This window comes from Pipistrellus kuhlii, unplaced genomic scaffold, assembly GCF_014108245.1.
Source record: "Pipistrellus kuhlii isolate mPipKuh1 unplaced genomic scaffold, mPipKuh1.p scaffold_m20_p_52, whole genome shotgun sequence".
Classification (NCBI taxonomy): domain Eukaryota; kingdom Metazoa; phylum Chordata; class Mammalia; order Chiroptera; family Vespertilionidae; genus Pipistrellus; species Pipistrellus kuhlii.
The window spans coordinates 594256-612999 of NW_023425554.1; the positions used below are offsets into that span (position 1 = coordinate 594256).

At 38.8% G+C, this 18744-nt stretch overlaps 2 protein-coding genes across 2 annotated transcripts; both read right to left on the reverse strand.

Annotated features, from left to right (window-relative positions):
• Positions 1-9760: 9760 nt before the first annotated feature.
• On the reverse strand, positions 9761-11014 carry LOC118706558 (olfactory receptor 7A5-like). Its single transcript, XM_036415982.2, has one exon. The coding sequence runs from the start codon at positions 11012-11014 to the stop codon at positions 10055-10057; it is 960 nt and encodes a 319-aa protein (XP_036271875.1). The 3' UTR covers positions 9761-10054.
• Positions 11015-11687: 673 nt separating this feature from the next.
• LOC118706511 (olfactory receptor 7A17-like) lies at positions 11688-17438 on the reverse strand. Its single transcript, XM_036415861.1, has 4 exons — positions 17084-17438; positions 16613-16798; positions 12010-12130; positions 11688-11706 (listed from the first exon to the last, which is right to left on the reverse strand). The coding sequence occupies exons 1-4, from the start codon at positions 17436-17438 to the stop codon at positions 11688-11690; spliced, it is 681 nt and encodes a 226-aa protein (XP_036271754.1).
• Between the last annotated feature and the right edge of the window lie 1306 nt (positions 17439-18744).

Here is an 18744-nt window from a genome sequence, read left to right on the forward strand (position 1 = left end):
AGCTACTTAGTATTCCATTGTGTAAATGTACTACAGCTTTTTCATTCACTCATATGCTCATGGGCACCTCGGTTGTTTCCAGACCTTAACTATTGTACATAATGCTGCTATGAACATAGGGGTGCATATATTCTTTCTGATTTGGTGTTTGGGATTCTTAGGCTCTATTCCCAGAAGTGGGATCTCTGGGTTAAATGGCAGTTTGATTTTGATTTTTTTGAGAAAATTCCATACTGTTTTTCACAATTGCTGTGACAGTGTGCATTCTAGCTAGCAGTATACTAGTGTTTTTGGTTTTTTCCCCACATCCTTACCACATCTGTCTGTTGATTTATTGATGGTGGCCATTCTGGCAGGTGTGAGGTGATAACTCATTGTAGTTTTAATTTGAATCTCTCTGATGATTAGTGACCTTGAGCATTTTTTCATCTCTATTAGCCATTTGTGGGTTCTCTTTGGAGAAATGTCTATTCAGGCCCTTTGCCCAATTTAAATGGATTATTTGTTTTTGCAGTGCTGAGCTGTATAAGTTCTTTGTATATTTTGGAAATTAACACCTTATCAGATGGATCATTGGCATATATGTTCTCACATACAGATGGTCCCCATTTCATTTTGTTGATGGTTTCTTTGGCTGTGCAGATGCTTTTTTTGTTTGATGTAGTACCATTTGCTGACTTATCCTTTGTTTCCCTTGCCCTAGGAGATGTTTCAAGAAAAATACTGCTACATGAGATATCTGAGATATTACTGCCAATGTATTCTTCTAGAATTTTTATGGGTTAGTGGCTTACAATTAAGTGTTTTATCCTTTTGAGTTTCCTGTGTATGTTTAAGTTAGTGGCCTAATTTCATGTTTTCTTACCTGTTTCTTTTCCCCAAATCCATTTATTGAAGAAACAGTCTTGCTGCATTACATGCTCTTGACACCTTAGAAAAAAATTAATTGACCGTAACGGTGTGGGTTGATTTCTGGGTTCTCTGTTCTGTTTCATTAATCTTGGAATGATCTGGTTCTAGCCAGTCCTTGTAGTTGTGACCTCTAACCACTGCAGTGGTTTCCTGCCATAAACTCTTTTCTCTTTGATCATGCCCAGATGTGGGGGTTTTGGTTTCTTTCTCTCCTGCCTCATATCCATATAGAAGCCACTTTGACATATATATTGATAATCAATCTTCCCAGGTAGTATTCTAGGTATTCTGGACACTGAGTTGAATAAGATAATAAAACTAGGAGATTAGTTATAAATCCTAGTAGCATGATACTAGTGTAAATACCTGACATTAAACTTTTGATGTATGAGACATCTGTTTCAAAGACATCTGTCCTATTTAATGAAAGCCTAATATGTCATGTGTTCGGTCATCCATTCACCAATCATAACAAAATATGCTAATGACATGCTAAGGCTGCTCAACTGCTCCCTATAATGTACAGTGGCTATCAGGGACAGATACTCCAACTGGTAGGTTTTCTTGCTGCTGGGGTCTGGCCAATCTGGACTGAGTAAGATGGACTGGAAGAGCAGTTAAAGGATTGATGCCCTGGAGCCCTCCCATCGTCCCTGTCCAGCTGACCAACCTCCTGCATCCCAACCTGACCCTGATCGTGCACTGGTGTGGTCCCTTGGCCTGACCTGCACCCTCTCACAATCTTGGACCCCTTGAGGGATATCAGAGAGCTGATTTTGGCCTGATCCCACAGGCAAGGCCAAGGAACATGACTAGTACATGAATTCATGCATCGGGCCTCTAGTCTCAAATAACCCTATTGCCAGTTTTGTGACAAAGCTACTAGAGAAGCATGCAGGTCTCTCCTCACAAATCAACCTATTCTCTCTCTCTTTCTTCTCCATCCCTTCCCCCATTCTGAGACCTTGTGATGTGGCCCTTAGGATGTTGTGTATCCTCCAGGACCTGTAACTAATAAACCTTATGATTCCACATCCCTCATGATTGTTGCAATTTTAATAAGGACCATAAGAGCCCATCCAGCCACAACATTTGCTGTGGTCTGAAGAACAAGTAACAGGGCTCAAGGCATTTTCAGCCTAGAGCATTACCTTCAATAGGCTGAGACTTATAAGAAAAGATAATAAAGTCAACATTATCAGAAAGAGCAGTTAAAGTACAGATGTATAAAGATGAGAAACATAAAAGTTAAAATTGAGGTGTCAGATTTTCCTGTAATGAAATTATATAGTGTGATTAACCAAGCAAAGTTTTTCCCACGTGAATAAAACAAATTATCACTATTCTATCTATAAAATAAGAACAACTTCCTTACAATGATGTATGTCATTTGAGAATAAATTAATCTTAAGAAATTCATGTTGTTCATGAAATAAACTGGAATTTGCATTCTGATCAAGGTTGCAAAAAATTATGTGAGCTTAGAAGAAAGGAGAAAGGGGGAAACTGTCTGTATAATAGACATAGCAGAAAGTGTAATAAAATGGTTACCGTACTTAAATTGTATTAAGAAGTTTAAGTCAAACAAAGGAAATTCTGGGAAATAAATAAAAGAAGCAAATTGTACAAACACAATCTGATTAAAGAATCTTAATTTCTGGCTTTCAGTCTTGAAGCCATGAAATCCAGTGCACTTTTTCAGACTCAACAGAGCTCTTTTTTTAAGCTGCCATCCCAAAGAATTGTTTCAAGGCTCCTTTTATGTCTTTGCTCCTGGACTATAGATGAAGGGGTTAGGCATGGGTGTGACCACAGTGTACATCACTGAGGCGGCTGCACTTGAGTGTGAGCTTTGGGCAGCAGCAGAGCCAACGTACACTCCTTGGCTTGTACCATAAAATAAGGAGACAACTGAGAGGTGAGATGCACAGGTAGAAAATGCTTTATACTTCCCCTGAGCTGATAGGATTGCATGTATGGAGGACACTATCTAAGAGTAAGAGTAAAAGATACCAGCTTTTACCACCACCACCCAGTAACACAGTTATAAAATACATTACCATGTTATTAAGAAAGTTGTCATTGCAAAATGGGATTAGTGTAACAGATTGAATGGTTGGAATAATCAGCTGGCTTTCAGGTAATATTGGCCGTAATAATGGAGGTGGGACTAATGAAAGCATTGTGGCTCTAACGTTTGGAAGATGAAAGAAAAATTGTTGGAATCAGAGAGAGACTAAAAGATGCTACACAGTTGGCTTTAAAGATGGATAAAAGGCCATGTGGCATGAGAAACTGGAGTAGGAGAGGAAATGGATTCTCCCCTGGAGATTCCAGAAGTAACACACCCCTACACCTACAGATATCTTTTTTTAAATTACCATTTTATTCCTTTTTTTAATCTTTATTGTTGAATGTATTTTAGATGTCTGCCAGTTCCTCCATTGTTCCCTGCCTGCCATCCTCCCCTCCCCCAGCCTTCACCACATTATTGTCTATGTCCATGGATTACACATATATGCATACAAGCATATAAGTTTGTTGGTTATTCTCTGCCCACCCATCCTACCCCCTTTCTTGTGAGATCCATCAGTCTGTTCCATGCTTCCATGCTTCTGGACATATTGTTTTGGTTGGTTTATTTTGCTTATTAGATTCTACAAACAAGTGAGATCATATGCTACTTGTTTTTCTCTGACTGGCTTATTTTACTTAGCATAATACTCCCCAGGTCCCTTCATGCTGTTCTCAAAGGGTAAGAGATCCTTCTTTTTTAAAGCTTCACAATATTCCACAGCTTTTTTTTTTTTTATCTATTCATCTACTAATGGGCACATGAGCTGTTTCCAGATCTTAACTGTTGTAAATTGTCCTGCTATGAACATGGGGGTGCGTATATTCTTTCTGATTGGTGTTTCAGGATTCTTAGGATATATTCCTAGATATGGTATCATGAGGTCAAACAGCAGTTCAATTTTTAATTTGTTGAGGAAATTCCATACTGTTTTTCATGATGGTTGTACCAGTCTGCATTACCAGCAGTAGTGTACTAGGATTCCCTTTTTTCCACATCTTTGCCAATACTTGTTTGTTGGTGTAACTGAGTTACCATGTGACACCTACCAAATGTATTATTGGCAAAATTGTTCTCTCATACAGTGGGTTCCCTTTGCATTTTGAAGATGTTGTGTTTTTGTTTGTTTGTTTGCTTGCTTGCTTTTTGCTGTACAAAATGTAGTCCCACTTGTTTATTTTTTTCCTTTGTTTTTCTTGCCCTACAGTGTTTCCCAAACTTTTGACATATGTGTACCCCTTCTATAATTTTCGTAACACTGAGTACCCCTCATACTCATGAGAACATAGAATTAGGCGCAGCTAAGCACGGTGTAGTGCATATCCCCACCAAACTCCGGTGCAATGTGTACCCCCACAAACTTTTCTGTACCCCTGGAGGTACGCGTACCACACTTTGGGAAACACTACCAGGAGATGTATCTGTGAAAATTCTGCTATGTGAGATGTGTAAGATTTTGCTGCCTGTTGTTTTGGTTTTTTTTCCAGAGTTCTATGGTTTCATGACTTACAATTAAGTTTTTATGCATTTTGAGTTTATTCTTGTGTATGGTGTAAATTGGTAGGCTAATTTAAATTTTTTTTGCATGCATCTCTCCAATTTTCCCATGACATCTTCAATTTTACATGACATTGAACATAGACAACTTTAAAGTCTCCACCAAAAAACTATGAGATTCAATAAATGAATTAGGCAAAGTAGCAGGGTACAAATTTAACATTAGAAATCAATGTCATTCTTATACTCCAATAATAACTTTAAAAAAGAGAAACTAAAATCAATCCAATTTACACTGCAACAACAACAAAAATAAGGTGCCCAGGAATAAACTTAACCAAGGAGGCAAAAGATCTGTACTCAGAAAACCATAGGACAGTGAAGAGAAAAATAGAGGAAGATGGTAACAAATGAAAACGTATACTGTGTTCATGGATTGGGAGGATTTACATCATTAAAATGTCCATACTATGCCCTAATAGGTTTGGCTCAGTGAATAGAGCAGCGGCCTGCAATCTGAAGGATCCCAGATTTGACTCAGGTCAAGGGCCTGTACCTTAGTTTCAGGTACATCCCCAATAGGGGGTGTGCAGGAGCCATTATAGATATTTCTAACTTTCTCTTTTCTTTTTAAATTTCTTTATTGATTCAGATATCACATATTTGTCCTCATCCCCACATTCCCATCCCAAACCCCTCCCTACATTTGCCCCCACACCTCTGTTGTCCATGACCACTGGTTAGGCTCATATGCATGCACACAAGTCGTTTGGTTGATCTCTCCCACTTATCCCCACACTCCCCTACCTTTCCTCTGTGGTCTGACAGACTGATCTTTGCTTCTGTCTCCAGCTCTCTTCTTGTTCATCAGTGTATATAGTTCATCATTTCCCCTAGATGAGTGAGATCTATCTCTCTCGCTTCCTTTATGTAAAAAAATCAATAAAATATATCTTTTAAAAATAAAATGTCCATACTATCTAAAGGAATCCATAGAGTCAATGCAATCTCTATTAAAATATCAAAAGCACCCTAGCCGTAGGCAACTGCTTAGGTTGCCTTATACCTAGGTAAGTGTTACACTGCTGGGAGAACAGCAGCCGAAAGCTGGCTGGCATCCTGGGCCTGATTCCTACCAACTCTGTTGTTAACTATATCAGGATGCCTGCATAATTTTAAAAAAATACCAAAAGCATATTTCAGAGATCTAAACAAATAATCCCAAAATGTATATAGAACCAGAAAAGACTGAATATCCTCAGCAATCTTGAGAAAGAAGAACAAAGTTGGAATGGTCACAATACCAGACATCAAACTATACTACAAAGCCACTGTAATAGAAAAAGCATGGTACTGGCACACACAAAAAAAGCATATATTGTAGATTAATGGAATGCAACAGAGACCCCACAAGTCAACCCACGCCATTATGGTCAATTAATTTTTTTGTCAAAGGTGTCAAGAGCATGTAATGCAGCAAGACGGTTTCTTCAATAAATGGATTTGAGGATATTAGACAGGTACAAAGAAAACATGAAATTAGACCACCAACTTACACCATACACAGGAACGAACTGAAAAGGATAAAAGACTTAGTTGTAAGCCATGAACCCATAAAAATTCCAAAATAAAACATAGGCAGTAATATCTCAGACATCTCATGTGGCAGTATTTTTGCTGATAAATTTCCTAGGGCAAGGAGAACAAAGGGAAAAAAATCAACAAATGGTACTACATCAAACAAAAAAGTGGCTGCACTGTCAAAGAAACCATCAACAAAATGAAATGGAAACAGACTGTATGTAAGAACATATTTGCCAATGTTCCATTTGATAAGGGGTTAATTTCCAAAATACATAAAGAACTTATACAGCTCAGCACTAGGAAAACAAGAAACGATCAACAAAACAACAAGAAACCCCACATATGGGAGAACATATTTGGAAATGTTATCACTGATAAAGGTTTCATCTCCAACATCTACCAACAGCTTATACAACTTAATAAAAGGAAAAATAATCCAATATGATCCAATAAAGAAATGGGCAATGGACCTAAGTAGAATCTTTTCAAAAGAAGGAAGGCCAAGGGACTCATGAAAACATGCTGAAAGTCACTAATTATCCGAGAGATGCAAATCAAAACGACAATGCAGTACCATCTCACACCAGCCAGAAAGGCTAAAAAACAAATCAACAAATGACAAGTGTTGGCAAGGATGCGGAGTAAAAGGACCTCTTGTGCACTGCTGGTGGGAATGTAGACCGGTGCAGTCACTGTACAGAACAGTATGGAGCTTCCTCAAAAACTGAAAATGGAACTCCCATGTGACCCAGTAATCCCACTCCTAGGAATATATCCTAAGAAACTGGAAACACCAATCAGAAAGGATATATGCACCCCTATGTTCATAGCAGCACAATTTACAATAGCTAAGATTTGGAAACAGCCTAGGTGCCCATACTTGACTGGATCAGAAAAGTATGGTACATCCACACAATGGAATACTATGCTGCCATAAAAAAGAAGGAATTCTTACCATTTGCAGCAACCTGGATGGAACTGGGGAACATTATGCTAAGTGAAATAAGTCAGTCAATGAAAGAAAAAATTCCACATGATCTCACTCATTTGTGGATAATAAAGAACATTATAAACCGATGAACAAAAAGATAGATACAGAGACAGTAAAGCATCATACAGAATGTCAAATTACAGCGGGAAGGTTAGGGAGAGGTGGGGGAAATAGATCAAACAAAAGACTTCTGTGCATGCATATAAGCATAACCAATGGAGTCAAAACTCTGGGGGTTGAGAGCATGCATGGGAGTGGGGTGGAGGGGGGGGCAATGGTAAGATATGTACACATATAATACCTTAATTTTAAAAAATGAAAGAAAAAAATAAAATAAAATTGGGCAAAGGACCTGAATAGACACTTCTCCAAAAGAACTCAAAGATGGCGAATAAACATATGAAAAAAATGCTCAAGTTCACTAGTCATCAGAGAGATGCAAATTAAAACTACAATGAAATATCACCTCATACCTGCCAGAATGGCCACCATCAATAAATCAACAAACAACAAGTGATGGCAAGGATGTGGGGGGAAGGGGGGGGGAAAAAAAGAATACTCTTACACTGCTAGTTAGAATGTACACTATCACAGCAATTGTGGAAAACAGTATGGAATTTCCTCAAAAAATTAAAAATCAAACTGCCATTTAACCCAGAGATCCCACTTCTGGAAATAGAGCCTAAGAATCCCAAACACCAAATCAGAAAGAATATATGCACCCTATGTTCATAGCAGCATATGTACAATAGTCAAGGTCTGGAAACAACCGAGGTGCCCATGAGCAAATGAGTGAATGAAAAAGCGGTAGAACATTTAGGCAATGGAATACTAACTAGCTGTGAAAAAGTTATATCTCACCCTTTGTGATAGCATGCATGGATCTGGAATCTATAATTCTAAGTGAAATAAACCAGTCAGAGGAAGAAAAATATTACATAACCTCACTTATATGTGGAATATAATGAGCAAAGTACACTGATTAACATGAATACATGGAACAGATGACACATGACAGCGTCGATAAGGCTCGGGGAGGTGTTGGGAGGCGTGCAGGAAGGAATTAACCAAAGGCCATAACACATGGACACCGACAATAATGTGGTAAAGGCCTGGGGTGGGGTGGGTGCTGAGTAGAGGGGCAAAGGGGAGAACAGGGGATTTCTACAATACTGTCAACTATAAAAAAGACAATAGATATCGTCATTAAGGCAAAGATTGACTTTTATCATGGAAGATTCTGGCCTAGGAGATGACTGCCTGCTATAACCTGCTTTTAGTTAGAAAGTTTTAATTTCAGACTATCTTATGTGGTTGTATTAGTTTTTGAGTTTTTAAGGTTACTATGCAGCTACCCTCTCTCCTGCTGCCCTGAGCTTTACAGTTTTTGTTTATGGTGCTCTTTTCATCCACATGACAAAATTTGTAAGAGAAGTATTTTCATTGGAGCTATAGAGGAGACATAATTGTAGCCAGCACTAGAATTTTCGAGCAGAAAAAAATATTTAAAAATTAAACTAAAAGTTAAAAATACACTAACCAATCACTAACCCTAATGCATAAAGCACCTTATACATGGACATCAATCTTCCATACTTTGATGAGTACAGCATGAAAAAGCAAGATTTTGCATAGTAACAAAATTAGTGCTTAACAATTTTGCTTCCTCATATTTCAGGTCATCTCTGACATTAAAGATGTATTAAATTAATTGATGAAAACTTGCTTTTCCATGTAGATGTCACTAGTAGATATATATCTGATAGTCAATTTTTGTCAGTGTCTGTAGTAGGAATTGGGGACAGTGAGCTGAATAGCACCATAAAGTCAGGAGACCATTTATAAAGCAGAGTGCCAGGTTTGCAGAGTAATTGCCTGACACTGAACATTTAATTTCCAAGGCATTCATTTGAAAGATAACCATGTTGAATAAACATATGGCCACCTCTGTGACAGGCTGTGAGATAAGCACCCAGGCCAACTGGCCCAGGAAGTTCTTCTTATAGAAAGTTCTGGATAACATAGGTCACTGACCTCTGAGTGACCCTCCTTTTCACTTTCACACACTAATGCCTGCTCTTAACTTTTAAATTCACCAAGAAGGAGTGAAAATTTGAAATTCAATGCATCCTGCCCTTGGACTATAATAGATTCAGAGACCTCAGTTGTGTTTTCTTTCTCTTTTGCCCCTCTCTCTTCTTCTTTTTTTTTTTTTTTTCTTTCTTCCTTCTCCTCATTCTCCTCTTTCCTCCAACTCCTTCTCCCTCTCTCCCCATGAACTTTTGTGTGGACTTCAGGCAGGGTGTGCAAGCAGGGTTTGTGAGCAATGGACCTTGCTTTTACCAGGGTCTCTGATTGTTGCTGCTTGTGTGAATCTTGCACTCATAATAAGAACCACAAGGGCTGGGCCAGCAACAACTTAGGCTCAGGTCAGTGTCATGAGAATTCAAGGCCCTCGGGAGTGCTCCAGCCATTTATAATGAACATATTTTTTTATCAATCAGCTGAGACTTAAATGGAACAACATTTAACATCTACACTATCATGAAGAAATAGTGATATAAAAATGAATGACAGATGCAAAGTGAAAACTGGTTTCAAATTTCCCTGTACAATAAAATTAAATAAAAGTTGTTACATGTCACATGTACTTTTGTCCATATGAGCAATACAATCCTGATTTTTTTTTTTTTCAGGAAAACTAGAGGAAAATTTCTTAGCATGATATATGTCACTTGAGATGAAATTATTTTAGAGAAATCCAAGTTGTCCCATGAAAGATATGAATATTTCCAAATGTTTCTGATGCAAGGTTGAGAAAAACTTTGAGATTGTATAAAAATGGTAAAAACAGACCAGAAGCTTAATAAAGTGAATTATTTATATAGAGAAGTTAAACACAAAAAAATGGACATGCCAGGGAATAAACAGAAGGGTCCAGTTCTCTTCCACATGATCAATCACAGTTTCTGGTTTCAGGGTGTTGAGCCATGAAATCAAAGGCACTTTTTTAGCCCCAAAACAATTGTCCCTTTGATACTTGTCATCCCCAAGAAGCTATTCAGAGCCCTCTTTATGTCTTTGTTCCTGAGACTGTAGATGAAAGGGTTCAGCATGGGTGTGACCACCGCGTACATCACTGAGGTGATTGCACTTGACTGTGAGGTATGAGTAGGAGCAGAGCTGAGGTACACGCCTAGGACTGTGCAATAAAATAAGGAGACTACTGAGAGGTGAGACGCACAGGTAGAAAATGCCTTATACTTCCCCTGAGCTGATGACATTCTACATATGGAGGCCACTATTTTAGAGTAAGAGTAAAGGATCCCAGCCAGGGGACCACCAGCCAACAGTACAGTTGTAAAATACATCACAGTGTCATTAAGAAAGGTGTCAGAAGAGGCAAGTTTAATCATCTGCTTAATTTCACAGAAATAATAGGGAATTTCCAATTCCACAGGGAAGGACAGTCTCGATACCATTAAGCTATGTAACAAGGAATTCAAAACACTAATGATAAAAGACACCAGAACCAGCAGTCCACAGAGCCCGGGGTTCATGATGACCATGTAATGCAGTGGGTGGCAGATGGCCACATACCCGTCATAAGCCATCACGGTTAGAAGGAAGTTGTCCCACCCTCCAAAGAGTATGAGAAAATAAATTTGGATAAAGAAGACTGCACAGGTGATGACTTTGCTCTGTGTCTGGATGTTCCACAGCATCTTTGAGATGGTGGTGGAGGTGAAACAGATATCTACCAAGGACAGGTTGGAGAGGAAGAAGTACATGGGCGTGTGGAGATGGGAGTCGGAGCTGAAAGCCAGGATGAGGAGCAGGTTTCCCAACACAGTGATCAGGTACATGGAGAGGAAAAGCCCAAATATGAGGGGCTGCAGTTCTGGTTTTACTGATAATCCCAGAAGGAGAAATTCTGAACCATTGCCTGGACCCATGGTAGAGGTGATGACTAAGAATGAAAATATAACATAATTAATTTTCATATAAATGGGCATTACTAGCCATTGAAATGCTATAATTTATATTTTGTGGTAATAGATACATGAAGCCCAATGCACAACTTGAAATCACACGGTGCTACCAGCCCTTGAGTCGCCCCACAGTTGCTGGTCTGGCCCTGCTTCCCTCTTCCACCCTTGAAGCAGCCATGGCCACTGCTAATCAGGCCCTCTCCCAGGGCAGGTGAGCAAAGGCTCCAGCTGACCACCCCCGATGCTGTGCATGCAACCTCCTCCTGTCTGGTTGACCCATTATGGTGTCCCAGTTAATTAGCATATTTCCCTATTATATAAATATGTGTGTGTGTATATATATATATATATATATATATATATATATATATATATATATATATATATATATATATTACAAATCATACCCTTTAAGGAATCCCCTGTGACATCTCTCATTCAGGTGTTTAAATACATTCAGACTGTTCTCCAAGCAGGTAATGTATTTCACAATGTTACTGAGAAATGCTTTCATGTCCCTGAGAAATATATGTTGAGTACTGACCATCTCCAGGAAAAAGGTGTAGGATTCTGAGAAGCAAAATCTCTAGAATATAATGATGGTGAAAAATATATGCAAAATAAGTATCATATAACGTTAGATGGTGTCAGGTGCCCTAAAAAAAAAAGTAAGTATAAAAGAGAATTTATGGGTGTTATTTTTTACTGATACTTCAGAAAGACCTACAAACAAGGTAGCATTTGAAAAGAAAACTTAAAGAAGTCAGAATGGGAAACATGAGGTTATTTAGAAAATTGTTTGAGGAAAGAGCCAGAGCAAAGGTCCTGATGATAAGATTGTTTTCAGATATTCAAGACATAGGTGATGACTTTGTGTCTGGATGTTCCAGAGCATCTTTCGGATGGTGGTGGAGGTGAAACAGATGTCTACCAAGGACAGGTTGGAGAGGAAGAAGTACATGGGTGTGTGGAGGTGGGAGTCTAAGCTGATGGCCAGGATGATGAGCAAGTTTCCCAACACAGTGATCAGGTACATGGAGAGGAAAAGGCCAGATATGAGGGACTGCAGTTCTGATTCCTCTGAAAATCCCAGAAAAAGAAGTCATGAAATTTGTGTATAATTGCCTGTACCAAGTGCTGGTCGTCATGACTAGGGGGGAGAAAATTAGTTTCACATAACATGGTGGAAGTTTCACTAACATGTTGGAAATGCTACAGTTCCAATGCTTTGAGGGAACAAAATGCATGTACAAAAGTGATGTGGGGTGTAATTACTGTGAGTTCAGGGAAACCTAAGAACAAGGTAACATTTGAACAGGGAGCTCAAGGAAGAGAAAGCAGGAGACATATAGGTTTTTATGAAGCCTGTGCCCTGCAGGTGAAAGAACTAGTGCAACGTCCATGACACTTGTTTTAGATATTCAAGGTTCAAAATGGAGCCAGCATGGTGGGGGTATGAGCAAGAGTGGAGCGATGGGAGATGATGTCAGAGAATGTGGGCGAATGAGGTGGCCTTTCTGCTGATATGAAATTTCAAGTCACAGGGAACCTCTTTTACTTTTATATTAGGTCTGTCTGGCTTTAATGGGGTTTTGTTATTTGTTTGACTTCATTTGTCCTTGGGTTTAGCTGGCACAAATGGCTTTAATTGGGTCTTTGTTCTCTATTTTCATAGGCCACCTAAGCTATGTTATTTACAATCTGTAAGATTGTAACAGCCTAAGTGCCTATCAGTAGATGACTGGATAAAAAAGCTATGGGACATTTACACAATGGGATACTATGCAGCTGTAAAAAATTTAAAAAATTAAAAAAAAAAAAAAGGAATCCCTTACCCTTTGGGGCAGCATGGATGGACCTGGAGACTAATATCAATATGCTAAATGAAATAAGCCAATCTGAGAAAGACAAATATCACTTCATCTTACTTATTTGTGGAATCTAATGAACAGAATGAATTGACCAACAAAATAAGGCCTAAAGCATGAAGTCATGGAACTAGTTGGCGTACCTTGATGTGGGGATAGGAGGATGAGAAGAGATAAACCAAAGAACTTACATACTTACATGCATAGCCCATGGACACAGGCAATAGAGTGATGAAGACCTAGGGGGAAGGGGGGACATAGAGGGTGGGAGAAAGGGGGTAAAGTGAGTGGAACCATATATATATATATATATTTATATATTTATATTCATATTTATATTTATATTCATATTTATATTTATATTTATATTTATATTTATATTTATATTTATATTTATATTTATATTTATATTTATATTTATATTTATATTTATATTTATTTAATGAAAATATATATTAAAAATAAAAAATTAGAAAAAATAATTTTGTACCCATTAAAAATAAATAAATATAAGGGATTTTTTTTTTTAAGACTCTTCTTCAGCTAGTCTTCAGTTGCTAATTCAGAGTGAATGCTCCCCAATATAGTTTTACTTGTATTACCAGTTTGGATCTGAGAGGAGGTGCAATAAAGATCCACCTACCCCACTGGTGCCACATTCGAGGCAGGGTTCAGGATCTGAAGGTGGGGCTGACTCACAAATGAAAGTACTAGACAATAAATACGAATTTAGAAGGCAGTGGGGGCCAGGTGGAGACCTCTTTCTTGAAGGGACACACTGACCTCTGGCCTGATCTGTTTTTTATTTACTTGAACACACATTTTCCATTTAGCAATGCATACAAGCAGATCAAAGATAAAGATTGATAAACAGTATAAAGATGATCAGGTTAGGAAATTGCCTTGAACCATTGAGTCCACAGAAGGGCAATATTTTGCTGATTTTCAGCCCTGATGAAATGTATCAAAGTCCATTAGCATTCCAATGCTTCTTTTTGCATTAATATGATAACTGTTGTTTGCTTTAGTCTCTGGCACCCCACTACTACTTTGTACACCCTTGGACCTGGAGATTATTATGCTAAGTGAAATCAGTCAATCAGAGGAAGACAAATACCATGTGATCTCACTTATATGTGGAATCTATTGTATAGGACAAAATCAACTTAAGAACAAAATAGAAATATTGACGTCGATAATTGGAACAGACTGATGGCTGTCAGAGGAGAGGGGAGAGCGGAACTGGAAGAAAGAAGGTGAAGGGATTAGCCAAAAATATATATGTATAACACAGACACACAGACAACAGTATGACAATAGCCAGAAAGAAAGGGGGTTGAGGCTAAGGGGAAATGGAATAGAAGAGACTTTGTTTGGGATGAAGGTCTCACAATGTAGTGTGCAGATGATGTTTTCTTGAGTTGTACACTTGAAGCATGCATGGTTTTGCAAACCAACATCACCCCAATGAATTCAATTAAAAATATAATGGGGAGTTCATTTTTTAATTTTTTGAGGGAATTCCATATTGTTTTCCACAGTGATTGCACCAGTCTGCATTCCCACCAGCAGTGCACAAGGGTTCCTTTTTTCCACATCCTGGCCAGCACTTGTCGCTTGTTAATTTTTTGATGACAGCCATTCTGACAGGTGTGAGATGGTACCTCATTGCCATTTTGATTTGCATCTTTCAGATGATTAGTGACTTTGAACAGGTTTTCATATGTCTCCTGGGCTTCTGTATGTCCTCCTTTGAAAGGGGTCTATTTATGTCCTTTTCCCATTATTTGATTGGATTGTTTATCTTCCTTTTGTTAAGTTGCATGAGTTCCCTATAAATTTTGGAGATTAAACCCTTATTGGTTATAACATTGGCAAATATGTTCTCCCAGGCAGTGGGCTCTCTTGTTGTTTTGTTGATGGATCCAGAGATATAGAAGCATTGAACAGGCCATCCAACCTCCTAGGGAAGGTGAGGATGGGGGTGGGGAGTGGGGAGAGATCAAGCAAAGGACTTATATGCATGTATATAAGCATAACCTATGCACACAGACAGTAGGAGGGGTGAGAACATATACTGGGAGAGGTGGGGGAGGGAATAACTGGGGAGTGACCAATGTGGGAGAAAAGGAACATATGTAATACTTTAAACAATAAAGGATTAAATTTAAAAAATATAATGGGGAGGCAAACATTTAGTGGTCAGATTATTATGATCTCTGAACGCATAATAATCTAGCCACTCAGTGTATATCTTATATAATGAAAGGCTAATATGCAAATTGTTCCCTTGACCAGGAGTTCAACTAGTAGGCAGGCCGGCCAACCACCCATATCCCCTACCCCTGGCCAGGCTGGCCAGATCCCACCCATGCATGAATTCATGCACTGGACCTTATATACATAAACATATACATACACACACACACATACACACACACACACACACACACACACACACACACACACACACTGAGTGGTCAGACTATTAAGTGTTCAGCGATCGTAATAATCTGGCCATTCAGTATAATTTGACTGACTGACAGAACTGACCACACAAAATTTATAAAATTCATACATCCCTCCAATACATCTACACATCCTATCTAATAAAAGAGTAATGTGCAAATTGATCATCAATCAAACAAACAAGATGGCTGCCCCCATGTGGCCAAAGATGACTGCGCCCATGTGGACACAAGAAGGCCACCACAAGATGGCCTGCAGAGGAGGGCAGTTAGGAGTGATCTGGCCAGCAGAGGAGGGCAGTTGGTGGGAACCAGGCCGGCAGGGGAGAGCAGTTGGGTGGGACCAGATTGGCAGAGGAGGGTAATAGGGGGGGACCAGGCCTGCAGGGGGGGCAGTTGTAGGTGGCCAGGCCTACAGAGGAGGACAGTTGGAGAGAACCAACACCTGCAGGAGAGGGCAATTGAAGAGGACCAGACCCCTCTCTCTCTCTCTCTCTCTCTCTCTCTCTCACTCTCTCTCTCTCTTTCTCTCTCTCTCTCTCTCTCTCACACACACACACACACACTCTCACACACACTTTCTTGAATAGCTTTCGGGCTTGCAGAACCTATGAGTAATAAAACTTACATCTTCATTGTTCCATGATGGTTATTTCAATTATAATAAGGATCAAAAGGGTCCATCTAGTCACAACATTGACTGTCGTCTGAGGAACAAGTTGTAGGATCCAGGTCAGTGCCCAGGTATTTCTATCACATTGCATCACTATCAATATATTGTGACTTACTGAGAACAATCATAAAGTATACAGTATCAGAACGATCAGTTAAGGTACTGATGTACAAAGAATGAGGAACAAATAGTGAATACAATGTCAAATTACTTACAATGGTATATGTTATTTGAGAAGAAATTATTGTTAAGACATTGATGTTGACAATGAAGTAAATGAAAACTTCCAAATATTTCTGATCACAGTTGAAAAAAAAGGACAAAGGGAAAAACTGTGTACATAATAGACAAAGCATAAAGCTTAATAAAATGGTACCTGAAATTGTATAGAGAAGTTAAAACAAAGATAGGAAACTCAAGGACAGAAATAAAAGGAGCAAGTCTTCAAAACCACAATCTGATTAAAGAAAGAATCACAATTTCTGATTTTGAGCCTTGGAGCCTCAAAATCAAGGCTACTTTTTCAACCTCAGCATAATTATCGCCTTTGTACCTGCCATCCCAAAAAATCTACACAGGGCCTTCTTAATGTCTTTGTTCCTGAGACTGTAGATGAAGGGGTTCAGCATGGGTGTGACCACAGTGTACATCACCGTGGCTACTGCACTTGAATGTGAGCTGTGGGTAGCAGCAGAGCTGAGGTACTCACCAAAGACTGTACCATAAAATAAGGAGACAACTGAGAGGTGAGATGCACAGGTAGAAAATGCTTTATACTTCCCCTGAGCTGATGGGATTCTCTGTATGAAGGACACTATCTTAGAGTAAGAGTAAATGATACCAGTGAAGGGACCAGCAGCTAGTAACACAGTTATAAAATACATCACCACGGTATGAAGGAAGGTGTCAGAACAGGCAAGTTGGACCACCTGTTTAAGATCACAGAAAAAGTGGGGAATTTCCAAGTCCGTACAGAAGGACAGCTGCAATACCATTACACTTTGTAACAGGGAATTCAGGCCACTTATGATCCAGGATACCAGAACCAGCAGTCCACAGAGCCGGGGGTTCATGATGACCATGTAGTGCAAAGGGAGGCAGATGGCCACAAAGCGGTCATAGGCCATCACAGTCAAGAGGATGTCATCCAACACTGCAAAGAGTATGTAAAAATAAATCTGGGTGATGCATCCTGCATAGGTTATGACTCTGCTCTGTGTCTGGATGTTCCACAGCATCTTTGGGACGGTGGTGGAGGTGAAACAGATGTCTACCAAGGACAGGTTGGAGAGGAAGAAGTACATAGGTGTGTGGAGGTGGGAGTCTGAGCTGACAGCCAGGATGATAAGTAGGTTTCCCAACACAGTGATCAGGTACATGGAGAGGAAAAGTCCAAATATTGAGTGGCTGTAATTCCAGTCCTTCTGAAAATCCCAGAAGAAGAAATTCTGAAATTGTGGTATCATTGCCTTGTCCCATGTGGTAAAGGTGACTATTAGGAAAGAGAAAATATCATGATTAAGTTTTACATAAATGGCCATTACTAATATAGTTGAAATGCTACAATTATATATTGCAGTGAAGTAATAAATACTGTTTGTATGTATCATGGCCTTTAAGATACAACCCATCCCCTGACAACTCTGATTAGGATTTTCTGTGTCCCTTAGACCTTTTCCCAAGGTGGTCTTGGATTAGTGTTTTGATTTTGTTTTCAAATCTTTATTATTGAGAGTATTATAGATGCCCCCCTTTATCACTCTATTATACACCTCCACCCAGTTCCCACCCATCCCAGTTCTTCAGCATCCTTCCCTTTGTGTCCATAGGTAATATATATATATATATATATATATATATATATATATATATATATATATATATATATATATATATATATATATATTTTTTTTTTTTTTTTTTTTTTTTTCCTTTGGTTAATCTCTTCCTGCCTCCTTCCCCACTTCCCTCTGAGATTGGTCAGTGTGTTCCATGTTTCCATGCCTCTGGTTGTATTTTATTCATCAGTTGATTTTATTCATTAGATTCCTTGTTCATTTATCTTGATTTTTTTATTCCATTGATAATAGATATGTATTTATTGACATTTTATTGTTCATATATTTTTTTATCTTTTTCTTTTTTAACATTCCTGTTAAGAAATGAATTGACAGTTGTATGGACACTCCCTCATAGGTAACTAACTGCTTTTCTCTTGCTGCTTTTAAGATTCTCTCTTTGACTTTAACCTTTGGCATTTTAATTATGATGTGTCTTGATATAGGCCTCTTTGGGTTCCTCTTGTTTGGAATTCTCTGCACTTCCTGAAGTTGTAAGTCTGTTTCTTTCACTAGGTAGGGGTTGTTTTCAGTTATTATTGTTATTTTTAAGTACATTCTTATCATTGATAATATTACAGATATCTCCCATCCCTCTTTTCCCACTCCTCCCAGCCCCTTCCCAGCTCCCCAAGTCTTCAGTACCCTATTGCCCAGGTCCATGTGATATGCTTATAAGTGCATAAGTTCTTTGGTTTATTCAAATAAGTTTTCAATATCTTGCTCTCTTTTCTCCTTCTGGCACCCCCATATTGTGAATGTTGGTACACTTCAAGTTGTCCCAGAGGCTCTTTACACAATCCTCATATTTTTGGATTCTTCTTCCTTTTTGGTGTCCTGATTGGGT